The sequence below is a fragment of the Pleurodeles waltl genome, chromosome 4_1 (assembly GCF_031143425.1).
Source record: "Pleurodeles waltl isolate 20211129_DDA chromosome 4_1, aPleWal1.hap1.20221129, whole genome shotgun sequence".
In the NCBI taxonomy this organism is placed as follows: Eukaryota; Metazoa; Chordata; class Amphibia; order Caudata; family Salamandridae; genus Pleurodeles; species Pleurodeles waltl.
This window is the reverse complement of record NC_090442.1, coordinates 811,195,284-811,217,209: the sequence shown is the minus strand read 5'-3', so window position 1 is coordinate 811,217,209 and position 21,926 is coordinate 811,195,284. Positions and strand designations below refer to the sequence as shown.

The 21,926-nt window shown below is 49.2% G+C and overlaps 1 protein-coding gene across 1 annotated transcript in view; it reads right to left on the bottom strand.

Annotated features, from left to right (window-relative positions):
* Positions 1-21,926, bottom strand: part of CCT2 (chaperonin containing TCP1 subunit 2) — a 474,987-nt gene that overhangs the window by 355,363 nt on the left and 97,698 nt on the right. Inside the window, exons 6-7 of the mRNA XM_069229541.1 lie at positions 9,882-9,994; positions 9,163-9,365 (exon numbers count right to left, since the gene is read on the bottom strand). Coding sequence (XP_069085642.1) covers positions 9,163-9,365; positions 9,882-9,994 — 316 coding nt within the window. The remainder of the gene's footprint in view (positions 1-9,162; positions 9,366-9,881; positions 9,995-21,926) is intronic.

Below are 21,926 nucleotides of genomic sequence, written 5' to 3'. Positions count from 1 at the left end.
GAGACGGAGCGGAGGGCACATTGAGAGTTGGAGAAGGTCGGAGTACCATACCCTCCTTGGCCAATCCGGAGCTATTAGGATGACTAGAGCCCGGTCCTGGCGAATCTTCCTCAATACTCGAGGAATCAAGGGTATGGGAGGAAACGCGTAAAGCAACTGGCCGCACCAGGTTATTTGAAACGCGTCCCCCAACGCTCCCTGCATCGGATACTGGAGGCTGCAGAACAACGGACAATGCGCGTTCTCTCGAGTGGCAAACAGATCTACCCGAGGAAACCACCACCTCTGGAAGATTAAACGGACTTGATCTGGATGGAGACGCCACTCGTGGTCTGCCGAGAAATGGCGACTGAGACTGTCCGCACGCACGTTCAAGACTCCGGCCAGATGGTTTGCTATCAAGCAAATCGGATGGTCCTTTGCCCAGGACCCATAGTCGAAGAGCTTCTCTGCAGAGAAGGTACGACCCCACTCCTCCCTGCTTGTTTATGTACCACATCGTGGTAGTATTGTCCGTTAGGACCTGTACCGACTGACCACGAAGGGAAGGGAGGAAGGCCTTGAGAGCCAGACGTACAGCCCGTAACTCTAACAGATTGATGTGAAACATCTGTTTCTCTGGAGACCAAAGACCTTTGATATCCAGATCCCCCAGATGAGCTCCCCACCCTAGAGTGGAAGCATCCGTTATGACTGTGGCCACTGGTGGCGACTGCTGGAACGGCTTACCTTGTGAAAGATTGTTGCTTGCAATCCACCACTTCAAATCCACAGCAGCATCTCTGGAGATCTTGACAGTACCCTCTAGATTCCCTTTGTGTTGAGACCACTGCCTTCGGAGGCACCCCTGAAGAGCCCTCATGTGCCAGCGAGCATGCGTGACCAACAGAATGCAGGAGGCAAAAAGACCGAGCAGACGAAGGACCTTGAGGACTGGAACTACCGCTCCATTTTGAAACATTGGAACCAAATCCTGAATATCTTGAATCCGCTGAGGCGGAGGAAAGGCCCGACCCAATGTTGTATCCAGTACTGCCCCTATGAACAGGAGGCGCTGAGAGGGCTCTAGGTGAGATTTGGGCTCGTTCACCGAAAAACCCAGGTCGAACAACAACTGGGTTGTTGACTGCAGATGATGCGACACAAGCTCTGGGGACTTGGCTTTGATCAACCAGTCGTCCAAGTAAGGGAATACTGCTATCCCCTTCCTTCTGAGTTCTGCCGCAACCACCGACATCACCTTCGTGAAGACTCGAGGTGCTGAAGTAAGACCAAACGGAAGGACCGCAAACTGATAGTGTTGCGATCCCACCACAAACCGGAGATACTTCCTGTGTGACTTGAGTATCGGGATATGAAAGTAAGCATCCTGCAAGTCGACAGACACCATCCAGTCTTCCTTGTTCAACGCCAAAAGCACCTGTGCTAGGGTCAGCATCTTGAATTTTTCCTGCTTGAGGAACCAATTCAAGATCCTCAGGTCCAGAATTGGTCTCAAACGACCATCCTTCTTGGGAACCAGGAAATACCTTGAGTAACATCCTCGACCCCTTTCCTGCTCTGGGACCAACTCCACCGCGCCCTTGGAAAGGAGGGCTTGTACCTCCTGTTCTAGCAACAGGAGGTGTTCTTCTGAACAATAAGAAGGGCGGGGCGGGATGAGGGGCGGGAACTCCCGAAAGGGAAGGGTGTAGCCTTTTCCCACAATACTGAGAACCCAAGTGTCCGTTGTAACAGTCTTCCATTTGGTGAGAAAATGCTGTAATCTTCCCCCTACAGGAGAGGAGTGAGTGGGAAATGGTGGAAGCCTAGGGCTGCTTCCCCTGCTGCACCCCGCCAGAGGATGAGGAAGAGGCAGAGTGCTGCTGAGAGGCTCCTCTGGTGCGGACCCTACCTCTCCCCCTGAAAGATCTATAGGGATGGGAAGAGGCAGGTTGCTGATATCTTCCCCGAAAGGAAGAGGAGGAAGAGCCACGCCCAAATCCACGAAACCTCCTGAAAAATCTGGAAGAGGCCGTGGAAGAAGGAGCTTGGAGCCCTAACGACTTAGCCGTGGCCCTGCTTTCCTTAAAACGTTCCAAGGCCGAATCAGCCTTGGCTCCAAACAGTTTGTCCCCATCTAACGGGAGATCCAACAATGTGGACTGTACATCTGCAGAAAAGCCCGAGTTACGGAGCCAGGCCTGTCTCCTTGCCACCACAGTTGTGCCCATTGCTCTGGCTACCGAGTCGGTGGTATCCAGTCCCGTCTGGATAATCTGGGTCGCAGCAGCCTGGGCATTTGAGACAAGATCCAAAAGACCCTGGGGAAGCTCTGTAAACGATGAGGAAATGTCATCCATCAAAGCATGAATATACCTCCCCAGGATACAGGTTGCATTGGTGGCTTTTAACGCCAGACTGCAGGACGAAAAAATCTTCTTCGACTGCGCCTCTAGCTTCTTTGAATCTCTGTCCCCAGGCACCGTCGGGAAAGAACCAGGCGCTGACTTGGATGAACAGGAGGCCTGCACCACCAAGCTCTCCGGCGTAGGGTGCCTAGATAGAAAACCAGGATCAGTCGGAGCCGCCCGATACCTCCTGGCCACGGCTCTGTGAACTGCTGGGGAAGATGCCGGCCTCTTCCACACCTCTAACACCGGATCCAGCAGAGCGTCATTAAATGGCAACAGAGGCTCCGCCGCAGCTGAGGCCGGATGTAGCACCTCTGTTAAAAGGTTTTGTTTAGCCTCCACCACCGGCAAAGGCAGGTCCAAAAAACTAGCTGCCTTCCGTACCACTGCATGAAAGGAAGCAGCCTCCTCAGTATATTCCCCCGGGGACGAAAGATCCCACTCAGGGGAAGTGTCCAGCCCACTGGCCGACTCCAGTCCACGCAGCCCATCACCCGAGTCCTCTAGCTCTCCTTCCTCCAGGGCTCGTTGGTACTCCTGCTCTTCTAATACACGGAGAGCACGTCTCCTGGAATTGTAATTGTAATCGTATTTATATAGCGCTTACTACCCCTGACGAGGCGTCGAAGCGCTTTTCGATGAGTAGCACGCTACTCCGGTACCCAACAAGAATTAGTGATGGATTAGTATAATTTAATAAGGAGTACAGTTTTAGTATTATTATGAGTTAATTTGAGTTGCGGATATGAGAGTTTGTTAGTTAGATTGACTGGAGTAATGGAGGGGTGGAGGAGGAAAGAAATCCAGAAGTGTTCATTGGGAGTTTATCCTTCATTTACTCAATCCAAAGGCTTGAGATGAATAAAAGGGGGGCGGAGGGGAAAGAGGATGTGGAAGGGTTAGGGAGAGCATAGTAGCAGGGTGAGATGAATGCAGGAGAATTTAGTAGGGTTGTGTGGGAGGTCACAGAGGTAGAGTGAGGTTTGGTGAGTTAGATGTGGGGGTGGAGGGATGAGCTTAGGCAGAGATATTTAGGAGATGAAAGTGGTCGAAGGGATTTGGGATGAGTCCGAGTGAGAATGGAGGATAGTTTGATAGAGACATGACATAAGAGCGATGAGTAGATAAGTGTGATAAAAAGAGAGCAGAAATTCATAGAAACATGCCAGGCACAGAAACAACATATACACATACATACACATATATATATATATATATATTTATACACACACACACATGACTATACACACACATCTGCACATACAATACATAATTAGAATCATGGGTAAAAAATACTTAGTCGTCCATCCATCATCCTGGTAAAAAGGCGGGAACTCCCCCACCTACCTCGAGGGTGGACGGGGCGTGGCCCAGCGGGCGGAGGCCACAGGTGCTCCACAAAGGGAGAAACCCTCCACTCTGTGTCTCCAGCAGAGGAAGACAGAAACCGCGCGTCCCAGTCAGACACAGACCACGCTCCAGCACATCATCAGCTCACCTCCAGGAAGGATTCCAGATCCCCTCCGCCACGGGATCTCTGAGCGCACAGCCCCGCCCGCCCCATCCCTGCTAAGCCCAAGAGCCAGGGTGGGCCGTCCTTTCCAGAAGGTGAGCTTCAACCGCGGCATCTGCCGCGTCCACATTGTACACTAGGGTACGTGATGGGCCACGGGGGCAAAAACTTCTTCAGCAACCTTGTGTGCCCCCGGCAATGTCATTGCCACTAGTGCGTCCCCGCGGAGATGTCCTCGCGCCCCTGCGCATCAACAACGCACCACGCGAGTCGGCGGCAAACGCAGTGGGGTCGCCTTGGAAAGCTGTCCATCATCCTGGCAAGAGGCGGGAATTCCCCTACCTACTTAGAGGGTGGACGGGGCGTGGCTCAGCAGGCGGAGCTTACAGGTGCTTCATAAAGGGAGAACCTTCTACTCTGTGTCTCCAGGAGAGGAAGATAGAACCCGCGCGTCACAGTCAGATACAGATTACGCTCCAGTACAACATCAGTTCACCTCCAGGAAGGATTCTGGATCTTTTTCTGCTATGGGATCTCTGAGCGCACAGCCTTGCTTTATCTTTGCCAAGCCCGAGAGTTAGGGTGGCTTGTCCTTTCCAGAAGCTGAGCTTCGACTGCGGCACCTGCTACGTTTATATTGGTAAGTGCTTCCTTTGAGGTTTAGTTTCTGTAAAATGTTTCTGTAGAATGAAGTCGTTGTTCAATACGCGGAGTCGACAATGCCTCCGCCGAAGTCGAAGATCGGCGCCGATCTTCAGAAGCCACCGACGCCGCGTCCGGCGCCACAGGTAACTTCGGCGCCGACAAAAGAGCAGCTGAAGCAGATGGACCCACCGGAGTCACAGGCCGAAATCCCGACGTCGACGGGATGGAAATCCCCGGGGCCAATCCTTCTGAAGCCACCGGAGCGGCCACCGGCGCCTACGTTCCCAAAAGGGAGAAAGGGCATAAAGGGTGCCGGCCGAAGAGGCGCAGGATCACCCAAAGAAAAGGCCAAAGGCCCAGCCGGAGCACCCTCTGGAGCCATCTGTTGGAAGATGGCATACATCGCATTCAAGAATGCGGAACTATCGGCTCCAGGGGTGGGAAAAGCCGGATACTGAGGTGCCTGTCTCGGAGGCGACCCCGACGCCGGCCTCGACGTCTGCGCCGGAGAAAACACCTGAGACTCCAATACCTCAATCACCGACGCCTGTCCAGGTGAAGTTGGAGACGCCGGAGAGGGCAACGGCGTCGAAGGATGCGGCGTAACCGTGGGACTGATCTTCGAATGACGCCGAGATTCTCTACGGTGCCGGGAGTCTCGATGACGCCGATGTCTTGGAGATGAAGACTTCTTGTGATGCTTCTCCTTCGATTTTGCCATAAACAGCTTCGCCTCACGTTCCTTGAGGGCCTTTGGATTCATGTGCTGGCATGAATCACAAGTCGAGACGTCGTGGTCGGAGCTCAAACACCAAAGGCAATCGGAATGAGGATCTGTCACCGACATCTTGCCTCCACACTCACGACAAGGCTTAAATCCAGACTTTCTCTGCGACATTATTACCACAGCGAAAGACTACGCAGCAAAAATACACTGTAACCAAAAAAGTAACAGTTGCTCCCTCGAAGATAACCGTTTCGAATGCACGGAAAAAAGGGAACTGACGTCCGCACGTCGTCGAGGACCTCTTATTGCCTGTATGACGTCAGACGGTGCCGTGTGGGCTAGAGTGACGTCCTCGTCGACGTGCAGAGACTAGTAAGAAGATTTCCGTCGAATGCTGGCACCATGGGAGTATTCATTAGGTGAGGAATCCACAGGTAGTTGTATCCATCAGAAAAGGGGAATTTTCAGCACAAGTATGAAGAGAATTATTTTAAGCATACTCTCCAACAGATACAAGAGATTTTCAGCTGGCTCGGGTGGCAGAAATGTAGCATTTTAAAACTCAAGAGTTTTATTTTATCTCTCAGATTATCCGTTTGATTGAGGGTGGTTATGACATAAGGACTTCCACAAATTTGAGACATGTTGAGGACCACTATCAGAAATTTTTTAACTAATCTATGGGGGTCGAAATATGTCACAATAAAAAGTTAATCATTACTGAAATAGACGGTAACCTAGAAAGAGCAGAAAAGTGAGCCATGTTTAGTAGACAAATCTACACTGACAATGATAGTGGTACAATTTTTAGACAGAGGTAATGTAACTCTAAAGTCAGTAGACAATCTCCCATGGATTGGATGGAATTTCAGCAAACAATACCTTCCTTGCCTTTGTTTCTCTGATTTATTTAGGCTGCATGAGTTTGGTGCTGGGTCACTCAGAGTGGCACAAGTTTTGCTACAACTCCTAGGGACCCTCTGCAGTACCTAGGCCCTAGGTACTAGAGATACCACCTGCAGCACGCTTCCTACATAGCTCATTTTCCCAACTGGGCCCCTGGGGAGGGGGAGCCAGCATCTCCCTCCCGAGGGAAGCCAGGGCTGCATACCAAAGGCAGTGGGCTTTTTTGAAGCTCACTTGCCTTGGAATGCAGATTGGTGGGTCATCCTGTTGGGAGGGATGTGTTAACAACCCTGCCAGTGTAGGGTTTGTTTCGGACCTCCAGAGAGCAAAGGCTCTCACCCAGGGGATCAGAATATCATCTGTTGGTGGCAGGCTGATTAGAACGAGCCCGTGAGTCCACAGCAAGTTTTCAGGGGGCACTTTTAAGGTGCCCCCTGGGTGCATGCATTAATAAATACATCACTGGAATCAGTGAGGGATAATTAATACGAGATGTTTGATTCCAAACATCCCTAGTTTCAGTGAAGCCATCATGTAGCTGGGGTACCCGAAGTGACCAGTGTCCAGCACATGTATTTAAAATGGCTTCCCTGTACACTTGCCATGTCGGAGATTCGCCAAAGATGTAGTAGGGGCACATCTGCTCTTGCTGATATGTCCACACATGTAATATAATGCACCTTGCCTTAGGGCTTTGAGGCCTGCGGGCGACTTACAAATATTACCTGAAGTGTTTACGCTAAATGGCACACAGGCCGAGACCCATGACGCATTTCAGTTTTGGGAGCACCTTGTCACGCAGCTGGAAATGGCAGTCTGCATGAGATTGGTGCTGGGCCCCTTGGAGTGGCACAAGTTATGCTGCAGCTCTTAGGGACCCTCTCTAGTACCTAGGCCCTAGGTACCATTTACTACAGACCTAGAGGTGCTAAAGGGGCCTGGCCACTGGGGGATCAAGTGTTTATGTGACATGGCACACATGGTGTGTGCCATGTTGTGTTTTCACATTCAGGGAGCACCTGGTCACGCAGCCTGTAATGGCAGACTGGCAGTCTGCATGAGTTTGGTGCTGGGTCCCTCAGAGTGCCACAAGTTGTGCTGCAGCTCTTGAGGACCCTCTGCAGTACCTAGGCCTTAGGTACTAGAGGTATCACTTACTAAGGATTTACAAAAAGAGCTACAGGGCCTGGTCACTTGGGGATCCAATGAACAAGTTTCTTGTTCTGGGGAAAGAATACTGGCACTGGGGACCTGGTTAGCAGGAACTCACTACACTGCAGTCAACGTTGCATCAGAAATCAGGCAAAAAGGAGGTGGGGTACTGCAACCAGAACCACGTTTCCTACATCAATACCATGTGTATTTAATGACCAATTAATTTGCTGAAACCGGTTCTAACAACCTCTTTTCCTGAACCAGTCTCCACAAATGATTTCACCATAAACATTCACCAGGTTGACTAAAACAACCTGGTGAATATCCTTCGTGGCAAAAACATTACAATTTGTTTTTACCAATTACATGTCCCTTCATGCTCTTTTCTGTCATTTTCTTCAAGGGAATTCTCCCATGCAAACCTCCACCTTCTGTCTCTTCTTAATCAAGGAGGATTTCCCGTTTTATTTCCACCATTTCTGTTCCTGCTATAAATCCCCCCTACACACATTAGGAGGAGTGCCCACTAGATGGTAACTGGGCACGTATCCCTGCCGTAAGTTGCCGAATGCATGTGAATTTGGTATCCTGCCTTATTTTTGGACATAGCATCACGCTATTTTAGCATGTACGCTTAGGATTGTCCTTGACAATGCAAGATGCATGCACTATCCTGTGACAGAAGGGTGCACCAAGTGAGCTCTCATATTAGGCAGAGGAATACTGCCCTTGCCCAGGATATGTCATGCAGAGTGGCAACATTTAAAAAAACAAAATCTGTTACAGAGTGCAGTCTTCTGATTCCCCCCCCCACCCAATCATTATGTAAAACTCAGATCCTTGCACTGACTTCCTCTACGTATGTCCAGTGTGCACGAGCAGTGAGAGTGTAGCACATGTATGGTATTAACAGTGTTGTGTGAACCAGAGTACTGAGGCAAGTGGGACTAATTATAGAAGCCCCTGCTTTTTAGCACTGCAAAAGTTGGAGGATGGAAACAGCTTACCACAGACCATTGAAGCGTACTGCCTGCATTTCTGTGGCTGGAGATACAGACATCAAAGTGTTGAGGGTGGAAATAGGGATATTTAAAAAAAATCCTTGAAGTCCTTTTTACAAAGGACTGCTGATTAGTTCCTCTTAGACCCTGCCATTTGCTATATGGAAGGGTTATAGAGTGGGCTGCAGCTTATTTTTCAAGGTGAGGAAATGGATAGACATGGCCTGTCCTTTTGACCACCTTTGATTACTGCTTCAGGAAGGTGATCGAAAGCCATGTGCAGAGAGCTCACACTTCATTGCACCCAGGTTCTTGGTACTTCTATTATGAGCCACTGCTACCTGCTTAGAGTCATCATTTTGCACAAAGGATTTGTCTGGATATGAGCGGGAAAAAGACATTTGAAAAATCCAGTGGATCCACAGCCTCCAGCCTTTTGTTATCACTTCTGAAAAATCTTTGATAGAGGAGCTTTTTGGACCCTCACTAATAAAGAAAAATGAAAATGTCTTAAAGTAAAAATATGTTTTTGTCTCAAAAAGCACATATTGGCCTTGTAGTGCCTGGGAACTGCTTTGCGTGTGGATGTGCTCCTTGTGAAAACTCCAGAATGCGATTACACCGTGTGGTTAGCAAAAGATAAATGTGGGTTTTCCATTGGAACCTGCTGCATGCTGTAGGAGGCCGAAGAAAAATGTTAATCACATGAACAGCAGACAACTGGATGAAGAGAGCGTTGGGTGAAAGCTTTACAAGTAAATTTACATAATTTTAATAACTAAATATCTTAGCTAATGCCAAATATTAGAAAAAAGGCCATACCTTCATCAAGATATGATTCTAGAAGACTTCCACCTAGTTTTTTTATAACATGAATTGCTTCCAAATTGCCAGAACCTTTGAGTCTGAGTACTGCTTCTACAGCCAGTTTTGCAAAATGATCTTTATGATGGGTAAGCAACTTAGATGACAGTGTAGTCCTGGAAATGTTCAGTAGGTCTTTTTGAAATTTTTCATCATCATTCCTATAAATGGAAAATAAACAGAACCACAAAAAAAATTAGCACTTTTCTTTACGTTTATCTTTCCTCAAAAGAAAACCCACTCATTCTTTGGACCGCATTTTAGATCATCAGACAAAATATCCAACCACTAATAATTTAAGCTGTGATCACAGAAGCAAAGGATATAAAAGACATGGACACAATTCCATAGTGTGCCCAAAGCAACTTAGGACTCAAACACTAAGTTACAAGGTCAAAGGATATATCTCTTCATACATTGCCCAAGACCACGTCTGAAATGTGGTCTAGTGGGGGCAACAATTACAGGTCAAAATGGCTTCCAAACGTGGATTCTATAGTAAAAGACTGGACATATCTATTTAATATTCAAAAATAAGAATCTCAAACTAATTTGGTCATACATTTTTCTTTTTTAAATGAACAGATTCTGTGAAACGTACATTTGTGATGCAATACAAATTTACATTATGTATATCAGATTCAGGAGAATAAAGTTGGCTTTGCTAACTAATTTACCCATGATCCACTGCCGCTTTCAGCAAAGCTTCTCTTGCAGCTTGGGTAGCTTGCCTCCAGCCTGCTATGATAGTCTGAGGGTGAAACTTCTTGGCAATCAGAACTTCAGCTTCCTAACACAAAAGCACACAATGAGTATATGATTATTCATATGATGAATATAATTCGAAGAAAAACAATCTAATGTTAATTAAAAGTTACAACACAATTTTTAACTGGGGTCTTAAAATACCTGCAAAACAAACTTCACGTGTCTTGCATCAAACACTAAGATGGATGCTAGAGACCCCAAAGTAAAGTAAAGAGCAAAGTCAAGCCTTCTCTTGCCTAGTCCATTGATTTTAAAATGAAATTTCCAGAGGCAGAGGACCAATTTCTAACTTCTATTCCGTTTAGCAAAATACCAAAACACACCTCTTAAGACTATCTACCATAGCTTTCCTTGCTTTGGAATAATCAAGTGCTGACACCTGCATATACGTAACTGATATTGACACCTGCACATAGGTAATTGATAACAATGCTTATTTGATGCGAAGCACCAGGCTGCCCTTGTGAGTAGGACAGCACCCAACAAATGCAAATAAATGGTTTTGCTCTGCATACATACTTAAGGCTGCAAAGAAGATAAGAGAAACTGAGGTGGGGGGGGCTTTGAAGGTATAGAGCAAAAGCTTGTAACTATGTGTAGGCAGTTGGCTCTGTATGTGCTATTTCAAAGTAAGGAATAGCATGCACAGAGTCCAAGGGTTCCCCTTAGAGGTAAAATAGTGGTAAAAAGAGATAATACTAATGCTCTATTTTGTGGTAGTGTGGTCGAGCAGTAGACTTATCCAAGGAGTAGTGTTAAGCATTTGTTGTACATACACATAGACAATAAATGAGGTACACACACTCAGAGACAAATCCAGCCAATAGGTTTTGTTATAGAAAAATATATTTTCTTAGTTTATTTTAAGAACCACAGGTTCAAATTTCACATGTAATAGCTTGTTTGGAAGGTATTGCAGGTAAGTACTCTAGGAACTTTGAATCATTACATTAGCATGAATACTTTTGTCATAAAACACAATAAGCTATTTTAAAAGTGGACACAGTGCAATTTTCACAGTTCCTGGGGGAGGTAAGTTATTGTTAGTTTTCACAGGTAAGTAAGTCACTTACAGTTCTCAGTTTTTGGTCCAAGGTAGCCCACCGTTGGGGGTTCAGAGCAACCCCAAAGTTATCACACCAGCAGCTCAGGGACGGTCAGGTGCAAAGGTCAAAGAGGTGCCCAAAACACATAGGCTATAATGGAGAGAAGGGGGTGCCCCGGTTCCAGTCTGCCAGCAGGTAAGTACCCGCGTCTTCGGAGGGCAGACCAGGGGGGTTTTGTAGGGCACCGGGGGGGACACAAGTCCACACCGAAAGTACACCCTCAGCGGCACGGGCGGCCGGGTGCAGTGTGCAAACAAGCGTCAGGGTTTCAATGGGAGACCAAGGGGTCTCTTCAGCGATGCAGGCAGGCAAGGGGGGGGCTCCTCGGATTAGCCACCACCTGGGCAAGGGAGAGGGCCTCCTGGGGGTCACTCCTGTACTGGAGTTCGGATCCTTCAGGCCCTGGGGGCTGCGGGTGCAGAGTCTTTACCAGGCGTCGGATCTTAGAAGCAGGCAGTCCCGGTCAGGGGGAGCCTCGAGAATCCCTCTGCAGGCGTCGCTGTGGGGGCTCGGGGGGGGCAACTCTGGCTACTCACGGTCTCGCAGTCGCCGGGGAGTCCTCCCTGAAGTGTTGTTTCTCCACAAGTCGAGCCGGGGGTGTCGGGTGGAGAGTGCCAAGTCTCACGCTTCCGGCAGGAAACACGAGTTGTTTCAAAGTTGCTTCTTTGTTTCAAAGTTGCAGTCTTTGGTGAACAGAGCCGCTGTCCTCGGGAGTTCTTGGTCCTTCTAGATGCAGGGCAGTCCTCTGAGGCTTCAGAGGTCGCTAGTCCCTGTGGAAAGTGTCGCTGGAGCAGTGTCTTTAGAAGTGGCTGGCCAGTGACTCCTCCTTGTTTTTCTCATTATCTCCTCCGGCCTTGCCGCCAAAAGTGGGGCCGTGGCCGGAGGGGGCGGGCAACTCCACTAGCTGGAGTGCCCTGTGGTGCTGTAACAAAGGGGGTGCGCCGGGGCGTGGCCAGCAGCCAATGAAGCTGCACGCGTGAGAGCGGAGCTCCGGAGCCGAGAACGGGGCCCGGGAGGAATCCTGCCTTAAACAAAGCCCAAAACTTAACTAAAAGCAGCCCCAACAATTGGGGACCCCTGTGTGGAAGTCTGAGAGGTACCATCGCCCAAGAACAGTCGTACGGAAAGGAACAGAGTTACGAGCTACACCACGCGCAGATTCCAAAATGGCGGCCGCACCAAGAAACTTACATTGCACCAACTCCCCGGCTAAAGAAGGAAAGGTGGTTCGACTCGGGGAATAATAGAAACGGCAAAAGAAGAATTACGGAACGACTATGAAATCCAGGTGAGAGTGCAGAGTCGGGCAGATCGGAAGCCAGAAGCAAGGGGGAAAAGAGCTTGAACAACTAGCCCAGCGAAAGCACTAACCAAGAACACTTACCCCCGTCAGTGCCTTGACAGTCAAACGCCCTCCACAACGCACACAAGGAGCCACATCAGAGAAACTAAAGCGTGAACCCTTCCTCGCACATACCCGCTGTAAGGAAATGCCTCCTTGGCATGGTTACCCCTTGACTTTTTGCCTTTGCTGATGCTATGTTTTGAATTGAAGGTGTGCTGAGGCCTGCTAACCAGGCCTCAGCACCAGTGTTCTTTCCCTAACCTGTACTTTTGATTCCACAATTGGCACACCCTGGCATCCAGATAAGTCCCTTGTAACTGGTACCTCTGGTACCAAGGGCCCTGATGCCAGGGAAGGTCTCTAAGGGCTGCAGCATGTATTATGCCACCCTGGAGACCCCTCACTCAGCACAGACACACTGCTTGCCAGCTTGTGTGTGCTGGTGAGAACAAAACGAGTAAGTCGACATGGCACTCCCCTCAGGGTGCCATGCCAGCCTCTCACTGCCTATGCAGTACAGGTAAGACACCCCTCTAGCAGGCCTTACAGCCCTAAGGCAGGGTGCACTATACCATAGGTGAGGGTATCAGTGCATGAGCACTGTGCCCCTACAGTGTCTAAGCAAAACCTTAGACATTGTAAGTGCAGGGTAGCCATAAGAGTATATGGTCTGGGAGTCTGTTTTACACGAACTCCACAGCACCATAATGGCTACACTGAAAACTGGGAAGTTTGGTATCAAACTTCTCAGCACAATAAATGCACACTGATGCCAGTGTACATTTTATTGTAAAATACACCACAGAGGGCACCTTAGAGGTGCCCCCTGAAACCTAACCGACTATCTGTGTAGGCTGACTGGTTCCAGCAGCCTGCCACACTAGAGACATGTTGCTGGCCCCATGGGGAGAGTGCCTTTGTCACTCTGAGGCCAGTAACAAAGCCTGCAATGGGTGGAGATGCTAACACCTCCCCCAGGCAGCAGCTGTAACACCTGGCGGTGAGCCTCAAAGGCTCACCCCTTTGTCACAGAACAGCAGGGCACTCCAGCTTAGAGGAGTTGCCCGCCCCCTCCGGCCACGGCCCCCACTTTTGGCGGCAAGGCTGGAGGGAACAAAGAAAGCAACAAGGAGGAGTCACTGGCCAGTCAGGACAGCCCCTAAGGTGTCCTGAGCTGAAGTGACTAACTTTTAGAAATCCTCCATCTTGCAGATGGAGGATTCCCCCAATAGGATTAGGGATGTGACCCCCCTCCCCTTGGGAGGAGGCACAAAGAGGGTGTACTCACCCTCAGGGCTAGTAGCCATTGGCTACTAACCCCCCAGACCTAAACACGCCCTTAAATTTAGTATTTAAGGGCTCTCCCTGAACCTAGAAATTAGATTCCGGCAACTACAAGAAGGACTGCTGAGCTGAAAGACCCCTGCAGAGGAAGACCAGAAGACACCAACTGCCTTGGCCCCAGACTTACCGGCCTGTCTCCTGCCTTCCAAAGAACCCTGCTCCAGCGACGCTTTACAAGGGACCAGCGACCTCTGAATCCTCCGAGGACTGCCCTGCTTCGAAAAAGACAAGAAACTCCCGAGGACAGCGGCACTGCTCCAAAAGAACTGCAACTTTGTTACAAGGAGCAGATTTAAAGACCCTTGCAACTCCCCGCAAGAAGCGTGAGACTTGCGACACTGCACCCGGCGACCCCGGCTCGACTGGTGGAGAACAACCAACTCAGGGAGGACCCTCCGGCGACTCTACGACTGTGAGTAACCAAAGTTGTCCCCCCTGAGCCCCCACAGCGACGCCTGCAGAGGGAATCCCCAGGCTCCCCCTGACCGCGACTGTCTGAACTCCATTTCCCGACGGCTGGAAAAGACCCTGCACCCGCAGCCCCCAGCCCCCAAAGAAACGGAACTTCTGTGCAGGAGTGACCCCCAGGAGGCCCTCTCCCTTGCCCAGGTGGTGGCTACCCCGAGGAGCCCCCCCCTTGCCTGCCTGCGACGCTGAAGAGATCCCTTGATCTCTCATTGACTTCCATTGAAAACCCGACGCGTGTTTGCACACTGCACCCGGCCGCCCCCGCGCAGCTGAGGGTGTACTTTCTGTGCTGACTTGTGTCCCCCCCGGTGCCCTACCAAACCCCCCTGGTCTGCCCTCCGAAGACGCGGGTACCTACCTGCTGGCAGACTGGAACCGGGGCACCCCCTTCTCTCCATTATAGCCTATGTGTTTTGGGCACCTCTTTGACCTTTGCACCTGACCGGCCCTGAGCTGCTAGTGTGATAACTTTGGGGTTGCTCTGAACCCCCAACGGTGGGCTACCTTGGACCAAAAACTGAAACCTGTAAGTGACTTACTTACCTGTGAAAATTAACAATAACTTACCTCCCCCAGGAACTGTGAAAATTGCACTAAGTGTCCACTTTTAAAACAGCTTATTGTGTTTTATGTAAAAAGTATACATGCTAATGTAATGATTCAAAGTTCCTAGAGTACTTACCTGCAATACCTTTCAAAAGAGCTATTACATGTAAAATTTGAACCTGTGGTTCTTAAAATAAACTAAGAAAATATATTTTTCTTTAACAAAACCTATTGGCTGGATTTGTCTCTGAGTGTGTGTACCTCATTTATTGTCTATGTGTATGTACAACAAATGCTTAACACTACTCCTTGGATAAGCCTACTGCTCGACCACACTACCACAAAATAGAGCATTAGTATTATCTCTTTTTGCCACTATCTTACCTCTAAGGGGAACCCTTGGACTCTGTGCATGCTATTCCTTACTTTGAAATAGCACATACAGAGCCAACTTCCTACACCCGCCCGCCAAACTTCACCAATCAACCTGGGGCAGGAAAGACGTAGCGACCATCTCCCTCGGACCTCCGGTGACTCACACACAGAGGCCCTCCGCGAGCAAGAACCAAGTTAACGCGCAAACACCAACAATTAACCAGAGACCAGGGACCAGGGGGACCAGGGGGACGCAGCGATCATCGCCCACTGGAGACTCACGCGCAGAAAGCTATCCTCCTAGGCCTACACTGTGCCTGAACACGGCAAAGATCATAGCGGCGAAGAACGGGATGCAGAGCGCCCCCCCCCCGCCATAGATTGAAATCATTGACCAATAGTCCCTGGCCTTGAACTGCACCACAATTGAATCACCCGGCAGCAGCACCCATTCACCTAGGTTCTGGACAGCTGCATTGACCGGGGGCCTTTCCTTTTTTCTCCTCCCACACGCCGCCCAACAATAAGGAAAGGTGGCTCGACTCGGGGAATAATAGAAACGGGGAAAGAAGAATTATAGAACGACTATGAAATCCAGGTGAGAGCGCAGAATCAGGCAGATCGGGAGCCAGAAGCAAGGGGGAAAAGAGCTTGAACGCCAGGGTGGAGAGTCGCACTGTGAACAACTAGCACAGCGAAAGCACTAACCAAGAACACTTACCCCAGTCAATGCCCTGACATAATCAAACGCCCTCCATAACGCACACAAGGCATACCCACCCGCCAAGCTTCGCCAATTAACCCGGGGCAGGATAGAAGTAGCGACCATCACCCCCGGGCCACCGGAGACTCACACACAGAGGCCTTCCACGAGCAAGAATCAAGCTAACGCGCAAACACCAACAATGAACCAGAGAGACGCAAGGAACGAGATGCAGAACGCTCTCCCCGACATAGATTGAAATCATTGACCAATAATCCCTGGCCTAAAACCACACCACAACTGAATCACCTGACAGCAGCAACCATTCACCTGGGCCCTGGACAGTGGCATTGACCGGGGACCTCTCTCTTTTTTCTCTTCCCGCACGCCACCCAACTATAAAAACAGCAAAATGGGCAAACCCAAAAAACAAGAGGGGCAAGACCAAGAGGAGCCGATGTCCAATAAGACGCCCGGACAACCTCTTCATCCGGATCCCAAGACCACACCAACTAAACAAGAAACAACCTTGGACACGCTCCTGCAGGCCATAAGAGAATCTCGTGAAGCCCTCGAACAAAAAATAGATCATCTAACCGTGGACTTATCACTACTACGAGACGACCATCGCAAACTAACAAACAGGGTAGCAACTGCAGAGAAAACACTAAAATTGGTGATGTCAACTAAAAAAACATCAACCATAGAGACGGCCGAGCTCACAGCTAGAATCAAAACACTGGAGACCAGGGCAGAGGATGCAGAAAACCGTTCCCGCAGGAACAACCTGAGGCTAATCGGAGTGCCGGAGGGATCGGAGTCTTCCACAGCAAACATGGAAATTTTCTTAGAAAACTGGCTCAAAGACACCATCCCTTCCGAAGGCTTATCACCTTTTTTTGCAGTCGAAAGAGCCCACAGGGTCCCAGGCAGACCCCCTCCACCAGGAACCAGACCTCGCCCAATCATAGCCAAACTACTGCACTTTAAAGACAGGGACTATATCCTCTCGCAAGCCCGCGAAATAGGGGAAATCACACTAAATAATCAGCGCATAATGATATTCCCCGACTTCACCAGGGAAACCCTGTCCCTAAGGGCCTCATATAATGACTGTAAACGCACCCTGAGCGAAAAAGGCATTAAATATGCAATGCTATTCCCTGCTAAACTGAGAGTCGAACACGAAGGCAAGACACTTTTTCTCAACCCCTCAGCTAGCAGGAGACTGGATGGAAACTCAACTTCACACCATCAAGCACACAGAGTAAGCCCTCCCGCGCAGCCAGCAAGAAACGAGGAAGGTCCTCCAACAGAGTATTGGTTACAACACCCCCCAGACACCAATCCTTACAGGAAATGCGTGAGGCGATAGACATAGCAGCAACACTGAACAAAAAAAAAACACTTGACTCACAAGCATCAGGAGACGCCTCAGACCACGACTCGAGCTGTGGGAGCTTCTCCGTCTCTTCACAAGACACCTGCACTAACCTCCCAAAAGTCACCCCCAGAACAGCAGAAGAAATCATCTAGTAACTCTTGAATCAGTCACAGAACTTTTAATCTACCACTTGATCTTCAATAGCAAACGGCCTTATCCGAGAAGAACTAATCACGCAACCATAAGTAAATAATAAACTTTGAACAATCCACCATAGGCTAGATATACCACTACCGGGCCCCGGGACCGACCTAGAGTGTAAGCTCTCGGCTCTGGCGCACCTCCCACCACCAATAGGTGATAAGACAAGTTAAATGGTTTGGACGGTGTAAGGAAATGCCTCCTTGGCATGGTTGCCCCCTGACTTTTTGCCTTTGCTGATGCTATGTTTACAATTGAAAGTGTGCTGAGGCCTGCTAACCAGGCCCCAGCCCCAGTGTTCTTTCCCTAACCTGTACTTTTGTATCCACAATTGGCAGACCCTGGCATCCAGATAAGTCCCTTGTAACTGGTACTTCTAGTACCAAGGGCCCTGATGCCAAGGAAGGTCTCTAAGGGCTGCAGCATGTCTTATGCCACCCTGGAGACCTCTCACTCAGCACAGACACACTGCTTACCAGCTTGTGTGTGCTAGTGAGGACAAAACGAGTAAGTCGACATGGCACTCCCCTCAGGGTGCCATGCCAGCCTCTCACTGCCTATGCAGTATAGGTAAGACACCCCTCTAGCAGGCCTTACAGCCCTAAGGCAGGGTGCACTATACCATAGGTGAGGGTACCAGTGCATGAGCATGGTACCCCTACAGTGTCTAAACAAAACCTTAGACATTGTAAGTGCAGGGTAGCCATAAGAGTATATGGTCTGGGAGTCTGTCAAACACGAACTCCACAGCACCATAATGGCTACACTGAAAACTGGGAAGTTTGGTATCAAACTTCTCAGCACAATAAATGCACACTGATACCAGTGGACATTTTATTGTAAAATACACCACAGAGGGCACCTTAGAGGTGCCCCCTGAAACTTAACCGACTATCTGTGTAGGCTGACTAGTTTTAGCAGCCTGCCACAAACCGAGACATGTTGCTGGCCCCATGGGGAGAGTGCCTTTGTCACTCTGAGGCCAGTAACAAAGCCTGCACTGGGTGGAGATGCTAACACCTCTCCCAGGCAGGAATTGTCACACCTGGCGGTGAGCCTCAAAGGCTCACCTCCTTTGTGCCAACCCAGCAGGACACTCCAGCTAGTGGAGTTGCCCGCCCCCTCCGGCCAGGCCCCACTTTTGGCGGCAAGGCCGGAGAAAATAATGAGAAAAACAAGGAGGAGTCACTGGCCAGTCAGGACAGCCCCTAAGGTGTCCTGAGCTGAGGTGACTCTAACTTTTAGAAATCCTCCATCTTGCAGATGGAGGATTCCCCCAATAGGGTTAGGATTGTGACCCCCTCCCCTTGGGAGGAGGCACAAAGAGGGTGTACCCACCCTCAGGGCTAGTAGCCATTGGCTACTAACCCCCCAGACCTAAACACGCCCTTAAATTTAGTATTTAAGGGCTACCCTGAACCCTAGAAAATTAGATTCCTGCAACTACAAGAAGAAGGACTGCCTAGCTGAAAAACCCCTGCAGAGGAAGACCAGAAGACAACTGCCTTGGCTCCAGAAACTCACCGGCCTGTCTCCTGCCTTCCAAAGATCCTGCTCCAGCGACGCCTTCCAAAGGGACCAGCGACCTCGACATCCTCTGAGGACTGCCCCTGCTTCGAAAAGACAAGAAACTCCCGAGGACAGCGGACCTGCTCCAAGAAAAGCTGCAACTTTGTTTCCAGCAGCTTTAAAGAACCCTGCAAGCTCCCCGCAAGAAGCGTGAGACTTGCAACACTGCACCCGGCGACCCCGACTCGGCTGGTGGAGAACCGACACCTCAGGAGGGACCCCAGGACTACTCTGATACTGTGAGTACCAAAACCTGTCCCCCCTGAGCCCCCACAGCGCCGCCTGCAGAAGGGAATCCCGAGGCTTCCCCTGACCGCGACTCTTTGAACCTAAAGTCCCGACGCCTGGGAGAGACCCTGCACCCGCAGCCCCCAGGACCTGAAGGACCGGACTTTCACTGGAGAAGTGACCCCCAGGAGTCCCTCTCCCTTGCCCAAGTGGAGGTTTCCCCGAGGAACCCCCCCCTTGCCTGCCTGCAGCGCTGAAGAGATCCCGAGATCTCTCATAGACTAACATTGAAAACCCGACGCTTGTTTCTACACTGCACCCGGCCGCCCCCGCGCTGCTGAGGGTGAAATTTCTGTGTGGACTGGTGTCCCCCCCGGTGCCCTACAAAACCCCCCTGGTCTGCCCTCCGAAGACGCGGGTACTTACCTGCAAGCAGACCGGAACCGGGGCACCCCCTTCTCTCCATTCTAGCCTATGTGTTTTGGGCACCACTTTGAACTCTGCACCTGACCGGCCCTGAGCTGCTGGTGTGGTGACTTTGGGGTTGCTCTGAACCCCCAACGGTGGGCTACCTTGGACCAAGAACTGAACCCTGTAAGTGTCTTACTTACCTGGTAAAACTAACAAATACTTACCTCCCCTAGGAACTGTGAAAATTGCACTAAGTGTCCACTTTTAAAACAGCTATTTGTCAATACCTTGAAAAGTATACATGCAATTTTGATGATTTGAAGTTCCTAAAGTACTTACCTGCAATACCTTTCGAATGAGATATTACATGTTAAATTTGAACCTGTGGTTCTTAAAATAAACTAAGAAAAGATATTTTTCTATATAAAAACCTATTGGCTGGATTTGTCTCTGAGTGTGTGTACCTCATTTATTGTCTATGTGTATGTGTATGTACAACAAATGCTTAACACTACTCCTTGGATAAGCCTACTGCTCGACCACACTACCACAAAATAGAGCATTAGTATTATCTATTTTTACCACTATTTTACCTCTAAGGGGAACCCTTGGACTCTGTGCATGCTATTCCTTACTTTGAAATAGCACATACAGAGCCAACTTCCTACATTGGTGGATCAGCGGTGGGGTACAAGACTTTGCATTTGCTGGACTACTCAGCCAATACCTGATCACACGACAAATTCCAAAATTGTCATTAGAAATTGATTTTTGCAATTTGAAAAGTTTTCTAAATTCTTAAAAGACCTGCTAGGGCCTTGTGTTAGATCCTGTTTAGCATTTCTTTTAGAGTTTAAAAGTTTGTAAAAGTTTGAATTAGATTCTAGAACCAGTTTTAGTTTCTTAAAAAGTATTCCAACTTTTAGAAGCATAATGTCTAGCACAGATGTGAATGTGGTGGAACTCGACACCACACCTTACCTCCATCTACAGATGAGAGAGCTAAGGTCACTCTGTAAACTAAAGAAAATAGCAATGGGCCCCAAACCTACCAAAGTACAGCTCCAGGAGCTTTTGGCAGAGTTTGAAAAGGCCAACCCCTCTGAGGATGGCAACTCAGAGGATGAAGATAGTGACTTGGAGGGAAATTCCCCCCCTCCAGTCCTACTTAGGGAGAGCAGGGCTTCTCAAGCCCTGACTCCACAAATAATAGTCAGAGATGCTGGTTCCCTCACAGGAGGGACCAACAACTCTGAAATCACTGAGGATAACTCCAGTGAAGAGGACATCCAGTTAGCCAGGATGGCCAAAAGATTGGCTTTGGAAAGACAGATCCTAGCCATAGAGAGGGAAAGACAAGAGATGGGCCTAGGACCCATCAATGGTGGCAGCAACATAAATAGGGTCAGAGATTCTCCTGACATGTTGAAAATCCCCAAAGGGATTGTAACTAAATATGAAGATGGTGATGACATCACCAAATGGTTCACAGCTTTTGAGAGGGCTTGTGTAACCAGAAAAGTGAACAGATCTCACTGGGGTGCTCTCCTTTGGGAAATGTTCACAGGAAAGTGTAGGGATAGACTCCTCACACTCTCTGGACAAGATGCAGAATCTTATGACCTCATGAAGGGTACCCTGATTGAGGGCTTTGGATTCTCCACTGAGGAGTATAGGATTAGATTCAGGGGGGCTCAAAAATCCTCGAGCCAGACCTGGGTTGACTTTGTAGACTACTCAGTGAAAACACTAGATGGTTGGATTCAAGGCAGTGGTGTAAGTAATTATGATGGGCTGTACAATTTATTTGTGAAAGAACACCTGTTAAGTAATTGTTTCAATGATAAACTGCATCAGCATCTGGTAGACCTAGGACCAATTTCTCCCCAAGAATTGGGAAAGAAGGCGGACCATTGGGTCAAGACAAGGGTGTCCAAGACTTCAACAGGGGGTGACCAAAAGAAAGGGGTCACAAAGACTCCCCAGGGGAAGGGTGATGAGACAACCAAAACTAAAAATAGTAAAGAGTCTTCTACAGGCCCCCAAAAACCTGCACAGGAGGGTGGGCCCAGAGCCTCTTCACAAAACAATGGGTACAAGGGTAAAAACTTTGATCCCAAAAAGGCCTGGTGTCATAGCTGTAAACAGCATGGACACCAAACTGGAGACAAGGCCTGTCCCAAGAAAGGTTCCACTCCAAACTCCCATCCAGGTAACACTGGTATGGCTAGTCTCCAAGTGGGATCAACAGTGTGCCCAGAGCAAATCAGGGTC